The sequence below is a fragment of the Cannabis sativa genome, chromosome 2 (assembly GCF_029168945.1).
Source record: "Cannabis sativa cultivar Pink pepper isolate KNU-18-1 chromosome 2, ASM2916894v1, whole genome shotgun sequence".
Classification (NCBI taxonomy): domain Eukaryota; kingdom Viridiplantae; phylum Streptophyta; class Magnoliopsida; order Rosales; family Cannabaceae; genus Cannabis; species Cannabis sativa.
In genome coordinates this window covers 16,768,869-16,784,844 of record NC_083602.1, presented here as the reverse complement: position 1 = coordinate 16,784,844, position 15,976 = coordinate 16,768,869, and the positions used below count along the sequence as shown (strand labels likewise).

Sequence of the window (15,976 nt, the reverse complement as noted above, 5' to 3'; positions counted from 1 at the left end):
TCTAACCTTCAATGTCTTGCTTAGAACTTTGTCTTGGACAAAGTAAATGTCTAGCTCGATATGCCTAGTACGAGCATGATAGATAAAGTTTGAAGCAAGAGCACTAGCACTCATATTATCACACTAAGTGATTGGTTGAGCAGTCTAAGGGAATTTGATTTCTTTAAGTAAGGATTCAATCCATGTTATTTCAATACTAACATGAGCAAGAGCTCTGTATTCAGACTTTGTGTTTGATCTAGAAACGAAAACTTGTTTCTTTGATGACAAAGACACAAGAGTATCACCGAAATACACACATAACCTCCAATAGATCTCATATCATCAACATCCCAATCTGTATCTGAGAAGCTAATGATGTACATTTTGTCACTACAACATATGTGAAGAACTTGAGTACTATCTTCCTTTAAGTACCTTAAGATCTTTTTGGCTGCATTCCAATGAGTATTGTTGGAGCTTTTAGAAGCTGACTGAGACATTTAACAACATAATTGATGTCACGTTGTGTGTGGCATATATATTGCAGAGCTCCAATAAAATTTATGTAGACTGTGGGATTCTCCATCTCTTTTCCATCAGAGATTGGCAGAGATTTACCAACAGTTGTAGGAGTTGGACAAGATTTTAGATGCAACATATTATTTCTCTTTAGCAAGTCTTCAATATAATTTGTTTGGGGTGAAATACAAGCCTTTTTCATATTGTAAAACTTCAATCCCAAGGAAGAAGTGAAGCTCTCCAAGATCTTTGAGAGTGAAATGCATGTTAACTTGTTCAATAAACTTGTTTAGACTGAGATTGTTGTTTCATGTAACAATAATATCATTCAAGTAAACTTGTGCAGTTTACACACATGATCTGGTTTTGTTAGATTCTTAAACCCTTCAGGTTGACACATGTAAAAATCCTCCTCTATATGACCATTTAGGAAAGCGTTATTTATGTCAAATTTTTTATTTCTCAATTTCTAGAAATTGCAATACTCAAAACAATTCTCATAGTCAAAGCTTTAACAAGCTGACCGAAGGTTTCACCATAATCTAGACGGACTTTTTGATGAAAATCTTTTGCTACTAATCAAGCCTTGTACCTTTGAAAGGAACCATCTGCATTTCTTTTTACTCTGGACACCCATTTACAACCAATTAGATTGTAGTCATCAACTTTTGGAACCATGGGTGTAGGTTTTTGTTGTCTTTGAGAGCTGTAATTTCTTCACCCATAACTTGATTCCATCCATTGTGTTTCGCAGAATGCGTAACCTTGCTTGGTTCTTCACACACTGGTTTCCATCTTGCATTACTGAAATAAGTTTTTGGTTTTAAAATACCAATCCTTTCCCTGGTGATCATGGGATGAAATGGAGCTATACTTGAGGCATGAGTAGTAGTTGCATGTTCTGTTGTATTTACAATTATTATTGCTATCATGATCTGCCATGTTCTCACTTGGAGGTTCTTATGGTATTTGTTGCTTAGCAATGTATTGAACATTAGATGTTACTTCAGGATCAAGAGTGTCAAAGTTTGAGGATGAGGGATTTTGATCACTTACCTAATATTATGAAGATGTTGTCGCGGGTGATGAGTTAGGAGGTGCTTGAGATGGCATAAGATTAGCAGTGTTTTGTGACATTGTACTGAATTTTCTAAAGTGGACATTTGGTAGTTGTGACCAGGACTCATTTTGGATGAAAATCTATTTTTAGGTGCATGAGTGTTTAAAAAACGAATTTGAAATGGGAATTCTTTTTCATTAAATACAATATTTTGAGAGATATACATTACGCATGTGGTGCTTAGATATTTATAACTCTTATAGGAATCATTATAACCCAAATTCACACACCTTAATGAATAAAACTGAAATTTATAATTTTGGAATGGTCTTATGCAAGGATAGCATGCAACACCAAATATTTTGACTTGCTTATAATATGGTTTTCTACAATACAGTATTTCAAATGGAGATTTGTCATGTAGAATGGGTGTTGCAAGTCTGTTTATGAGATATAATGAAGTTTGAAATGCATCAATCCTTTATTAGAGAGGCATCCTAGCTTGAGCTAAAAGGGTCAACCCCATTTCTACAATGTGCTTGTGCTTCCTTTCAGCTCTTCTATTTTGAGCTGAAGTGTGAGGGTATGAGTGCTGAAAATGAATACCACTTCCTCTAACTAAACTTTTAAACACCTAATACTCTCCACCCCAATCACATTTAATACTTTTGATTTAGTTTCAAATTAATTTTCAACAAAAGCTTTGAAATATATGAAAGCATTAAGTGCATCCAATTTTTGTTTCAAGGGGTACAACCAAGTATTGACCTAAAGTCAATCACTAACTTAGTTTGATGACAAACAAATATTTGATTATTATTTGTTACTAATCTTTTCTTGATCATTTTGCAAGTAAATTCACAAAGTATCAATATTTACTCGGTAAAGTCAAACATAATCAAAGAAGTGGATTCAACAAGTATATCAGCTACGTATTTCATAAGAGCAAGAGCTTCATCAAGAGATCAAGAATTCAAGACCCTATCCAAAAGAGGGCTTCATAAGCTCAAAGTCAAAAGTCAACCCGAAGTCAAAGTCAAAGTCAAAGTCAACTCTCAAGAAAGTCAACTTGGATCAAAACATGAAAATCAAGTTAGGAAGCTCATCTATATTAAGACTACACACAATCAAATTGTATAAGTTTACTTTAGTCTTGTTAAAGTGATTTGCATAGTACATTAAAGTTTATAAGTTAAGAGTATGGCTCACTAACTTGTGCGACAAGTTACTTTTCAAAAATGACATATAAATTTTTCAAATTGGATTTTAAGATTATTAATCTTTTAACTAATAGAACATAACTGGAATTTTTGAAATTGGATAAACGAGCTAAGAGTTATGCGCATTTTCAGTCAAAAATATTGTATTTTGCCACTGTGCCTAAACGGTTTACCATTTGGAAAACGGTGAACCGTTTTTCCCAAGAAAAGGTGAACCGTTTAAGCCTAAATTTGCATGGATTTTCGTGCACAACAGCTATAAAAGACTAGTTTTCTCCCAAACTATATATAAACTCATTTGTATCACATTTTTTAAAATGGGGCTAAGCATTTATTGAGTATACAAAACATATTAAAAATATTTTTCTCTCTTTATAAGTATTAAATCCAAGTAAATACTTTTCACACACTTGGACCCAAACTTGTTCTTATCTACTCTGGTGTGCTTGCAATTCTCTCTAGGATTTTTACATTGTATTTCATCTTATTAGAGAGAGTTTGCTTTGTATTTCAAAATTACATATACATTTTATTGAGAGGTGAGGTTGACAATAATAGAAAAATAACTCGGTTGTAGGTGAGGTTGACACCAGTTTTATAAACAACTTGAGAAGAGTGAGATTATCACTACAACAATCTGAGAGTTAGATTGGCACTTCAATAATCCAAAGAGGTTGATAGTCCTTTGGAAAACTATTGGTTGAGGTGAAGTTGACACCGGTAGAAAAAAAACTCGGTTGGTGAGATTGGTACTTGAACAATCTAGTGAGGTTGATAGTCCTTGGAAGAAAACTATTGTGAGAGGTTTGGGAAAAACCTTGGTAAAAAATTCCCCGATTGTAAGGGTTAGTCAATCCCGTTAACTTGGCTCGATAGTTAAACTCAAAGCTAGATCCATAACTTTGAAGACCAAAGACAGAGGTGGCTTAGTTATACCGAACCTAATAAAAATTGAGAGTTTACAATTTTTATCCCTAAACTCTAGTTGGTTATTTGTTTATACTTGTGATTATCTTTGTTATTGCATTAAACTTGAATATTTGCATGAATTATCTTAAAACATATTTGAATATTTGTAAAACTAGTTTAAATTTCCAATTCACCCTCCCATCTTGAAAACATATCTTGGGCTAACATCAAGTGCATCTACTAAAGTCATCAATGAAATGTATGTAGAATCTGAAGTTTGTGTTAGATGCAATATGGGCATGTCCTTATAAATCAGTATGAATCAATTCAGGTACCTTAGAAGCTTTATAGGTAGACAAATTAAAAGGTAAGCATGTAATTTTCCAAACTGATAAGCTTCACAGAAAGTTTCTTTTTCATTATTGGAAAGTTTTACATTGTTGGAACGCAGACAAGCTTAAGAACTCTAGTAGGCCTAGATGCCTATGCCACACATCCTTCTTAGAAATTTGAAAGCTGGCTACACGAGCAACACTTGATTTTGACAAACTTAAGACACCAGATTAATACTGAGATTGCTTTTGGCTAATGACAGAGTTGTTGAGTTATGAGTTGAATTGATAGAGACCATCACTAAGCACTCCTTCCAGCAACACCTCCTTTGTGATTTTTTCCTTCACAAAACAACACTCAGGGTGAAATTCAAAAAGTACACTATTATTAAATGTCAGACTTAATACACTAATTAAGTTCTTTGTGATTTTCGGAACTAACAATATACCATTTACCAACAGTGGTTTAGATATGTTATTAGTATGAAACTTTCTAATACCAAGATGAGAAATATTTAATTCATACCATCACCTATAAAAAAATTTCCTTACCACCATACTCATGTTTTTCCACCATGTTGTTCTCATCTACAATCATATGATTGCTTGCACCACTATCCACAAACCAAGCTACACCGTCAACAACTTCAAGTGAAGCGATATAGGCTATTGCTTGCTGATTTGGTTTTTGATTGGCTTGACCACCAACTTTGGGATCAGATCCCAAGTAAGATTCATCATATCTGTTATAACAAATAGCTGTCGAATAAACATATTGACCACAAATCTGATAAGTTGGTTTGGATCCATTAAATTGGCCACCACAACTTCTTCCATTGTTACTTCCACCACCATGAGAATAGTTGCCACGACCACCACCTGAATTTTTTTTATTTGAATGATAGTTGCTTTGATTAGAATGATAGTTGCTACTTTGACCATGACCACTTGTCACTACAAAAAATCTTACTTTTAGTCACAACAAAACTTGTGACTAAAAGTGAAAAAATTGTGACTAATTATAAATATCATTCATATGTTGTGACTAAAAGGTCTGTAGCTAAAGGTATTAGTCACAAAAATTACAATTTATTGTGACTTAATGTACTTTTAGTCACAATACTTGTTGTGACTAAAACTAAATTAGTGACAACTTGTAACTAAATACTACATTTTAGTCACAAATAACATTTTGTTGTGACTTAAAATTTGTCACTAAAAGTAGCAGTTTTTTGTAGTGTGTGTTTGAGCAATTTGCTAGATTTACATTTGGTGAAACAGGGAAGTGAGTAGACTTGTTGTTTCTATTGAGGCTTAGATTCTGGAGGCGCTCCATCTTGTTATCAAAAGCTAGTAAAATTCCTTGCAGTTCTTGCCAAGTAGTAGAAGGATGAGACTTGATTTGCAATACAATTGGTAGGTACTCAATATCTAGAACGAATGTTACATTACATATGATTTGATTTTTTGGATAAGGTTCATTTGTCAATGTTAGTGAATATGACCAGGCCTTCTTCTGCTTCAAATAATCCTCCACTGATGTTGAACCCTTACATGTTGATTGAATCAGCACTCGAGTATTATCCATTTTCGACTTTGAGTGTGCTCTATACATGTTTTTGAGAGCTTTTCACAATGCAACAACTAATTCACAACCTACTACCTCAGTAGTTATTCCCTCAGTCATTGAACTGTATAACCAATCCATTAATAGTTGGTCACTTACAATCTAATGCTCAAATTTTGGATTGATAGTCACTCCAAAACTAAATTCACCTTCAATTGTTGCTAGAGTTGGAACAAACTCTGCTGGACACGGTCGAGTGCCACTAACGAATCCATCATCGTTGAATTCGTATGACAGTAGATACCATAGTTTTGTAAAATACATAATTCTTTTTGTCAAGCTTCAGAGGAAAGGGTTGATTCAATGTCTTTAAAGGTTGGGTACAGTTTGGTACAATGGTTGGGAAAGATGAGCTTACGACACTTGCTGCAACAATGGTGGTGACTTGAGGAGTCTGAGAATGGGACGACATTGGTGCAGTCCTTTTTTAGCTCTGATACCAAACATTACACTATTTTTATATTGTAATAATGAAGCTGAGGGGAACAATTTCTATTTATACATGAGTAAAGTTTACAAGCACTAATAGAAACTTGAGAAGTGGTCCTAATGCTAGTAAGAGAGAGACTGTAACAATCTGATTACAACCAACATAATAACAACTTAATTAATTAATAAGAAGATAAGCTAATTCTTATCAGTATGGATCAAACCTCAGACTCATATCCAGATCTCAGACTCCAACTTGACCTCAAATCCTGGACCGTAGACACCCGACCCACAGACCTCAACCACGAACACAGACCCAAATCCTGGACATTAACCTCGCTGCGGCCCCGAACCTGGAGCCTTGACACGGACCCGAAACCTAGACCCAAACTTGGCCTCAAACCCAAACCCCGTCCCCAGAACTCGACCCTGAATCTAGATTTGGCCCCAACCCCGAAGCCTGGCCCACGACCCTGGACTCGAACCACAACCTCGGCCCCAGACCCGAGTAAGTGAGACAAAATGTAAAAAGCATATATATTAGACCAAAAAATAAGTTATTTTTTAAATAGAAAATAACACTTTGATGTTTTCAGATTCTTTTGTAACTCAATTTTCAATAAAAAAAAAAAAAAAATTTGGCCAAACACCCCTATTAGTTTTTAAAAGCAATTTTCTATTTTTAAAAAGTTAAAACAATTTTTTAATTATGGAGCTAAATATCCTCTTAATCTTTGCAGTTGGAGAAAGTTTCAAATTTATTGCTCGTATATAAACTAACTACAGCCAAAACACACGTATAATGCCAAAATCTTATAAAGAAGTAAAAAGATCGTCAATATGTTAGCATATTTATTTTACCTTGAACTGTTTAGCAAAGATAACTTCTATGATTGAATATACAAATCTCAACTAGAATAGGTTTATCAGTTTATGGTCATCACTATCCTTATTAGGCACTGGTTCTGATCCATCTTAGTTCTTCCATAGCCAAAAGAGAAAAAATAAAAAATAAAAGAAGGCAAAAAATTGTACACGTGCAATGAAAGTGTAAAAGTTTCTTCCTTAACGAGGGAGAAACTTGAAAGCTGTGTAACTAAAAAAAGCATTTAACTGCCATCATGCCAAAAGCTGTGGTATTCTTGTTTTTCACTTGGATGTTAAGGTCAGTAATTCCAACAAATAAGAACTGAAAATCATTTAAAGCCAAAAGAAGATTATGCTAGTCATAACAGATACCATGTAATCGTTGACTCTTAACTTATAGTATCAAGCAAAAGAAATCAATGTGTATATATATATATATCTAAATATATATATATTCACCTTATATGATATGCAAAGTTAAGGAAATGGTGAACAAAAATTTATGTTCAAATTGTTAAATGCAAAACCATAAGCTGATCAAACAATCCAAGCAAAATAGCAGTAAGGAACATAATGAAAAGAGGTCCGTCTGTGCATCCAAATATGGTGTCTAGCTACTAAAAAGAATACCACTGAAAATGAAAAGATGAACTATATATACATTTACAGATGACTGTAAAAGCAGCAAAACAAAGGTATAGGTTTGCTAATTTTGCTGACCTCCTAATAATCTTCTACCAATATATGTTTACATAATAAATTAAACACATATATACCAATATATGTTTACATAATAAATTAAACACATATAAAGTCTCTGTACATTTTTATGTGATTACATTTACACCAACCATTACGACTACCCTACAATTAGATATAAATACTCATAGCAAGGCTCCATTGATAAGCTCTGAAATCTAAATATAAACAAAGTTATATACAATATATGACTAATTTGAGAAGTCGCCAGACAAATATATGACACTTTCTTCTCTTACACAGAACTAACAGAAACAAGATATTTGGAAAACAAAAGGCTAATAACAAGGAGAATATACTAGTTAAAGTTCTAAAGTGAAATGGGTATTTATCAAGTACTAACTTTGGGCCTCCAGAACTATAAATCAGGATTTCTGGACGCTCCAACTTTTCCAACCTACATTGCTTAGCCATCCAAACTGAATTAGCGGTTGTGCTGATTGTAGCTTTAGTAGGTGAGTTCGGTATGGAATTAGTAAATTCCTTAAGCCTGCAATTCATGTAAAATAAACGTCACATCAGAAGCATAAATTCATGAGCTATGGCTTCTCATTCACACCTATTTGCAATTAATAATGAACCAGCCAAACAGTAACAACAACAAAAAAGTCAAATACAGCTTCATATTCTTAGTACATTTTATGAATTGGGACAAAAAAGACAATGCAACATAGCATAACCATAGTCATCCTATCCTATGATTTTGTAACAATACGCATACCTGTAATGCACATTGTCCTGTAAAGATGAGCAACATGAACATCTCCTTTAGTAGTCATATTCTTTCTCTCAAGACACTCAAGAAATGCTAAGTCAGCCTTCAATAACTTAGCTTGATCATGAGTATCATAACCAATATCATGGCAGTAGCAGCAAAAATCCAACCAATCAATAGGTCGTTTGTCCCAAACAAGCGATCCATTATCCTTCCCACTTGACCAATTGGGTCCACAATAATGCCCATACCGGGGAAATAGCTGAGAAAGAAATGCTCTCACGCCTGTATGCCATGGTACCTTCGACACATATGGCTTAAAGCGCACCGGGGCACCCCGAAGCTCATTGTCAACTCCCCCTCGAGGCAGGGCACGCTTTCTCAGCCCTCTATTTATAGTAGTTGGTGTCTTTTTACCATGGGGAGTCACCCATGGAACAAAGGAGATAAAAGACCACTTCCAAAATTTTACATCAAGAGAAGTCTTTTGCTTTGTGTCTTCTACTAATAGTGCATCACTAGTATTGGATTCAATGGATGCAACCATATCATTGTTCAATTTGTTTGTTTGGGTTCTAAGCCAAGGCATGTTATCAAGTAAATTTGACTTCATTTTTTTTTAACAAAAGTTCATTTACTAAACACACACTATTTAGGCACCATAACATCTCAAATTCCCCTTTCCTGCCAAAAGAAATTACACAAATATAATCATTACATAAATGTTTACAATAGGTTACATCAAACCAGAAAACTTTACTTTAATGGTTTAAAATTAATAACATTCCCCAAAAATAAAAAGCTTTAATTTGCAAGTAAAGGAAGAACAATTTTTACCAATATGAACATAAAAAGTGAGAAAGGAAAAGTACAAGAATTTAAACTTTCAATTTTTGATTCCTTTTACAGGAACCAAAAGGTAGAGTGAAGTCACTGGAAATCTTTGAAGAAAGAAAGAAGACAAATTTGAATTGTTTCTCCGTTACAAAATTATAGCGAAGGCGAAACAAGAAAAGGAAAAAAAGAATAAAAAAGTAATACATTGGGTTAGAGTTAGAGAGAAACCGACCTGTGGAAAATTCTCGAGAGTTTTTATTTCGAGAAGGAAGAAATGGAAGATAATGAAAGAGAAAGAGAGGAGGAAAGGGAAAAGATTATAGTTTTAGATGAGTTTTTGTGGAATGGATTGCGTGTGGTGCGGTAACCACATCCACATATTAATTTCATACCATATTCCTAATCCCTTTTGATTTCTATAATTAATTCACCTCATACACTATAGTACTACTCCTACATGTAGTAATATATATCTATTTTTTTGAATCGCTTAAACGAGTAATATCTTTTATTAAGCAAAATATATTTTTATATATAAAATAAACAATTTTTATTGGTTTAACAATAATATTTTAAAAATATAAAAATATTTTGTTAAATTTAACGGGATTAGTAGGGTTGATTTTTTTAAATATATAAGTATTATTGTTATTATTATTTTAGATTAATTTAAATATATATTAATATATTATTTATAATTTTATTATTTTTTATTGTTATTTTTAATTTTAAGAGTATGCTCAATTTTAATATTTTTAAATTTTATATTTATTTTCTCAAATTTTTAAAATTTTAAATATTGTATTTTTGAAAAAATTAAAATATTAATAAGTGGTTTCTTTTTTATTTATAAAATTTTAAAAATACATATAACAAAAATAAAATTAAAAATATAACGAAGTATACGTGCAATATTTCACGTAATAATTAACCTAGTATAAGGACATAAGGGTATGAATAAGTATTATTAAGAAAATTTAAATTTTTATGTTAATTTTTTATTTAATTTAAAAATTTTATCATTTTATATTATATGAGCTGAGATTATTAGAGAAAAAAAATTATTTAGAAAAAAATGTTGAGTTTGTTTTAGATATATTTTATATAAAACATTTTTTTATGTAATATAAAAGAAATATTTTTTTATTTTTTTATTTTTTTAATTAAGTTAGTTAAATTAAGTATTAACATTAAAAATTTAAATTTATCTTCTATTATTTGTTATGAGATCAAAATCTAAAAATTTAGTATTTTAAAATTTTAAATTTATAATTAAATATTTTTAATAATAATATCCAATGAAAAGTGTCTCTCCTTAAAAAAAAAACATTAAAAAAAACGAATTACTAATATGTTAATTACTTGTACACAAGTCTAGCTTCTTTATTAGCCAAATAAGACTAGGATATTCACCGAAAAAAAAAGTAGGATGTTTTAAACCATTTTGGGAGGGCTTCCTTTGATACAGATTTGTACACTATTTTTAAATGTTAGATCATAATTTGTCTACTGTTCAATTTTTTTTAGGGGTCTAGGGGTCAAGTTTAAAACACCTATTAAACACAATTAGTTCATACTTTTAATAATAAAAAATCATTAATATTAAATATGTAATTTCAAAAAATTCAGCCACAAATAAATTCTCTCAAAAATCTTATAGTCTTCCACCACTATCGTGGGTTTATCTACCATTATAATTTTAATTGTCATTGTCGCTACTTCAATATTATTGATGTTTAAAAATTTGTTATTTACTATTGTTGTCATCGTTACTTATTGATTATTGTTATTATTGCATTCTGTTGTTGTTGCGATTATCGATGGTGAGTAAAATTTTGTATTTTAATGCAACAAATTTTTTATTTAGTTAATTAATTAATTAATCTTGTTGGAAATATTTTACCAAGATCTAAATTTACTAACAAATATGTTGATTAACATTCTAAATATGAATATCTCTAAAACAATAAAATTAAACACATAAGAGTTTAGAAAACCTTACATTGGTTGCGGTAGAATATAATGACTCTTTCCGCTCAGATCTCTAACCCTTGTTCCTTTCTGTCGCAGAGTATTAACAAGATCTGAGCTTGAATCTCTTTCTCTACTTCGGGTTTGGTTACCACCGTCTTACTCACTATGATTGAGTACTTGACTTGCTATGTGTGGGCATGACACTCTATCACTATAGGCTGAAATAGGAAGAACAATGAAGAAAGTGAAATCACTATGGAAGGAACTCTCTCATATACTAGTTGTCAAAGAATGAAAACTAGATTTTGGCAGGTTGAAAGTCAAGTTAACAAAGTAGATGAGATGAGAGCATCATGTTTCTTTTATAGTGTTTCATCTAGGGCTTAGGTTTGAATTACATGGATTAAAAAAAAATATTGGGCAAAAATCACTTAATGGTCGACCACAAAGTGAACCACTTTCTAGTTACAATTTTGCCACTTTATTTCAACCAGTTATTCTTCTTTCAATAATACTATATTTTCCAATTCAATCTTATAAATGCCAAAACAATTTATTTAATAATTATAATTAATTATCAAATAAAATTGTCATTTATATAATTTATTAATTAGACCATACAAAGTCTCTTAATTAATAAATTGATCCCAAAATCTCTTTTCTTCACAATTAAGCATTACTTAATGAAAATTCATAAATAAGACATAGTCTAATTTTAGAATTAAAACTGATTAATTAAAATCAATTAACTAAGGTGGCGTTTGGTAACACTTTTTTAATCCGTTTTTTGTTTTTAAAAGTAGAAAAGTGAAAATATTTTTCAAAAACATGTTCTATAAAGCTGTTTTTACTTTTCAATTTTATAATTAGAAATCAAAATTTTAAAAACAAAAAAAATTACTTTCAATATTTTTTAACTAGTTTTTTTTTTCTTAATCAATCTTTTAGATTACGACCAGACCCGGATGCAAATCCCCTCCCTACGGCCCTGGCGCTAAACCCGGCTTTTGACTTGAACTCGAATCCGACCCCAGACCTAGACCCGACTTAAATAAAATCAAAAAATAAAAATGAAAATGAACTTTACAGAACACACTTTTGTTTTCTGTTTTTAAAATTGAAAAACAAAAGTGGTTATAGAATGCATTTTTGTTTTTAAAAAATAAATTTTTTAAAAACAAAATTTTACTTTCATTTTGTGATTAAAAAATTAAAAAAACAAAAGTGTTACCAAACAGCACCTAAGTCTACAAGCAGTATTATCTCAATTAGTGAGGGGACCATGGGCCTATATAATCAAGCTTTCAATAAGTAGATCTAGAATTTACTAAGTAAATTCTCTAACTTATTAATTTCGCCTTGTGCCACTATAGAATTGGAATTGAATACACTCTCAATTATATAGAACGCTCTATATGTACCACGATATAGATATGTTATGATTATCCATTGTTACAATCCTAATAGTCAAAGATCCTCTATAAATGATCTACACTGAAAAGTATAAATTTACCGTTCTACCCTTCAATGTATTTTATCCTTAAAACACTTAGCTACCTATAAATGATATTTCAGTAAACTAATATAATTACTGAATTGAGATCTCAATCATTTATCTCTATTCAGCCAAACTCGAAGGAAATCATCGTTTCACTTCTAAATACTTATAAAAGCTATAGATTTCATATCTATAATCAGCGCTCCTACTCAATTGAACTACCATGTTCTCAAGATGTAAATATCCGCCAGAACCCTGTTGGGTTTTATGCCCTAAATAAAACTCATTTAAATATAATCAGATTTACTTATTAATATAGATCAGAAATAACATTTAATGTTGCATGGTTCACATGATTTATTTCATGATTATATGTACATAATGTATAAATTCATTTGAAACCCTTTTCACATACTTGATCCTGTTTATTGTGCCGTCAACACATTGGAAAGTAAACATGACTATGTGAATAAAGTTTCCTAGATTTATCAGACATAGGGTTTTACTGATATGATAATCTACAACAGAGTTTACTTGCATTTGGAGAAGTGCTATGTTCTTTCCAGAGCATTGGTTAAAGTAAAGCTCAGGTTGGATGCATGGAGTATGCATCGGAAGGGACCGATATTGAACTTTGACTTAGATTTATTAAACTTACCGTAATATCTATTCAAGTCAATATCGCCTAGTTGATCCTAGATCAAATGATCTTAATCCTGATATGATTAGGCTCAATCTTGAAAGGTTATTCGTGTTCTTTGATTTGTTAGTTAAGCCTACTTTTAGGTCAGGGTGATACGTACATTTTGGGAACACGGTAGTGCAATTGAGTGGGAGCGCTATCATAAACATGGAATCTATAGCTTCTATCTGGCGAATAGTAAGCAAAGGATGATCTCCTTCGAGCTTGACCAAACGAACATAAATGGTGGAGTACTCATTTTACATAAGCTGAAATATCATTTATACGGGGTCAAGTGTTTTAAGGAATAAATACATTGTAGGGTGTAACGGTAATTTAATCCATTTACAGTGTAGATCATTCATATAGAGGATCATTGATCACATTAGGATTATAACAATGGATAACTAATGATGTGTCTATATGGTGGAACATATAGAGCATTCTATATACTGAGAGTGCAATTCTAAGTCATGCGTGGATTCAACGAAGAATTAATAAGTTAGTGAATTTTAGTGCTAAATTCTTGATCTACTTATTGGAAGCTCGGTTATATAGACCCATGGTCCCCCCACTAGTTGAGATAATATTGCTTGCAAGACTCATGTAATTGGTTTTGATTAATCAATTATAATTCTCAATTTAGACTATGTCTATTTCTGAATTTTTCACTAAGTAAGGGCGAAATTGTAAAGAAAGAGTTTATAGGGGCATATTTGTTAATTATGATACTTTGTATGGTTCAATTAATAAATATGATAAATGACAATATTATTTAATAATTACTTATAGTTATTAAATAGTTAGAATTTGCATTTAAATGGTTGAATTAGAAAATTGGCGTTTTTGAGAAAATCAGATGCAGAAAAGATAAAACTACAAAATTGCAAAAAGTGAGGCCCAAATCCATTTGTATAGGGCCAGCCACTTTTGTAGGAAATTTAAACTGATTTTTTTATTATTTTAATGCCAAATAATTCAAACCTAACCCTAGTGGAATGCTATAAATAGATAGTGAAGGCTTCAGAAAATTTACACTTAAATTTCTACACTTCTGATTCAAAAAAAACTGAGCCTTCTCTCTCCCTATCTTTGGCTGACCCTTCTCTTTCTCCTTCCCTCTTCAATTTCAAAAATCTTAGTGTGAGAGTAGTGCCCACACACAGCAAGTGATACCTCAATCATAGTGAGGAAGATCGTGAAGAAAGACATTCAGCAAAAGGAGTTTCAGCATCAAAGATTCAGAGAAAGAGATACAAGTTCAGATATTGATAATGCTCTGCTACAGAAAGGAATCAAGGGCTAGATATCTGAACGGAAGGAGTCATTATATTCCGCTGCAACCAATGTAAGGTTTCCTAAACTTTATATGTGTTTATTTCATCGTTTTAGAAAGTTCATATTTAGGATGTTAATAAACATACTTGTGAGTAGATCTAAGATCCTGGTAAAATAATTTCCAACAAACCCTTGGTTAGCTTTCATGAACAACTTGAAGAACATAGATAATACAATTAAGTTAAACATAACTATATCAAGATTAAGATCCATAGACCTAAGATCAACCATTGATATTGACTTAGAAAAATATAACAATAAGTTTATGATATCTTATCCAAGATCAATATCGGTCTCTTCCAATGTATACTCCATACATTCGATACTGGTAAACTTTACCAATGCCTTGGAAATGACATAACACTTATCTAAGGTGTAAGTATACCTTATCGTCGATTATCATGTTAGTCTAAATCTAGTGAACTGACAAATCATGAGAATTGAACTTTTGAACATATAATCATGATTATATTCCACTTTATTGACGACACTATAATCATGAATAAATATATATATATGTTCTGGACTTAATAGAATTCATACATTAAACATAATCATGAAATAAATCATGTGAACCATGCAACAAGAATGATTTCTTATTTTTTATTAATTAGTAAATCTGATTATATTGAAATGGGTTCTATTTAGGGCACAAAACCCAATATATCTATCTTCTTACAACATATATATATGTCTATCTCCTTACAACATATGTATATATATCTATCTCTTTACGTAACCAAATGTCTATTTCCTCACACCTTATATATATGTACGTCTATCTACTCTTTTCATCTCATATTTCGAAATAGACAGCCAAATATTTTTATTTAGCCCAATGTATGACTTTTATAAGCAATTTATATCCAAGCGTCTGTCTAATTGATTAGACCAACAAGATGACTTAGTTTAGATAAGAAACTCTTTGAAGAACTAATTATTCACACAAATATTACTCAGCCAAGATAGCCACATACCCGCATGCGGCAAGGACTACTCAATCGCCATGCTTGAACCATTCATGCAATTTTCTTATCTCAAACAGCAAGATACGCATACATCGCTTGACTTAAGCAGGTAAACCACTTGACCAACTCTCAGGTTATTCAACAGTAGCACCTAATTTGATATTATTAACTCCCCAACTAGAATGAATTCTCGTTGGACATTGAGGGACAAACTGTAGAGGTAAAAAATTGCTTAATATTTACAACATGTTTAAGAAGCC

General features: G+C 31.6%; 1 protein-coding gene across 1 annotated transcript; it reads right to left on the bottom strand.

Moving 5' to 3' along the window:
• Positions 1 to 7,718: 7,718 nt before the first annotated feature.
• Positions 7,719 to 9,692, bottom strand: LOC115721294 (uncharacterized). The gene is made up of 3 exons (XM_030650566.2): positions 9,489 to 9,692; positions 8,426 to 9,103; positions 7,719 to 8,194 (listed from the first exon to the last, which is right to left on the bottom strand). Exons 2-3 carry the CDS (start codon positions 9,030 to 9,032, stop codon positions 8,070 to 8,072), a joined length of 732 nt encoding a protein of 243 aa, XP_030506426.1. The 5' UTR covers positions 9,033 to 9,103; positions 9,489 to 9,692; the 3' UTR covers positions 7,719 to 8,069.
• Between the last annotated feature and the right edge of the window lie 6,284 nt (positions 9,693 to 15,976).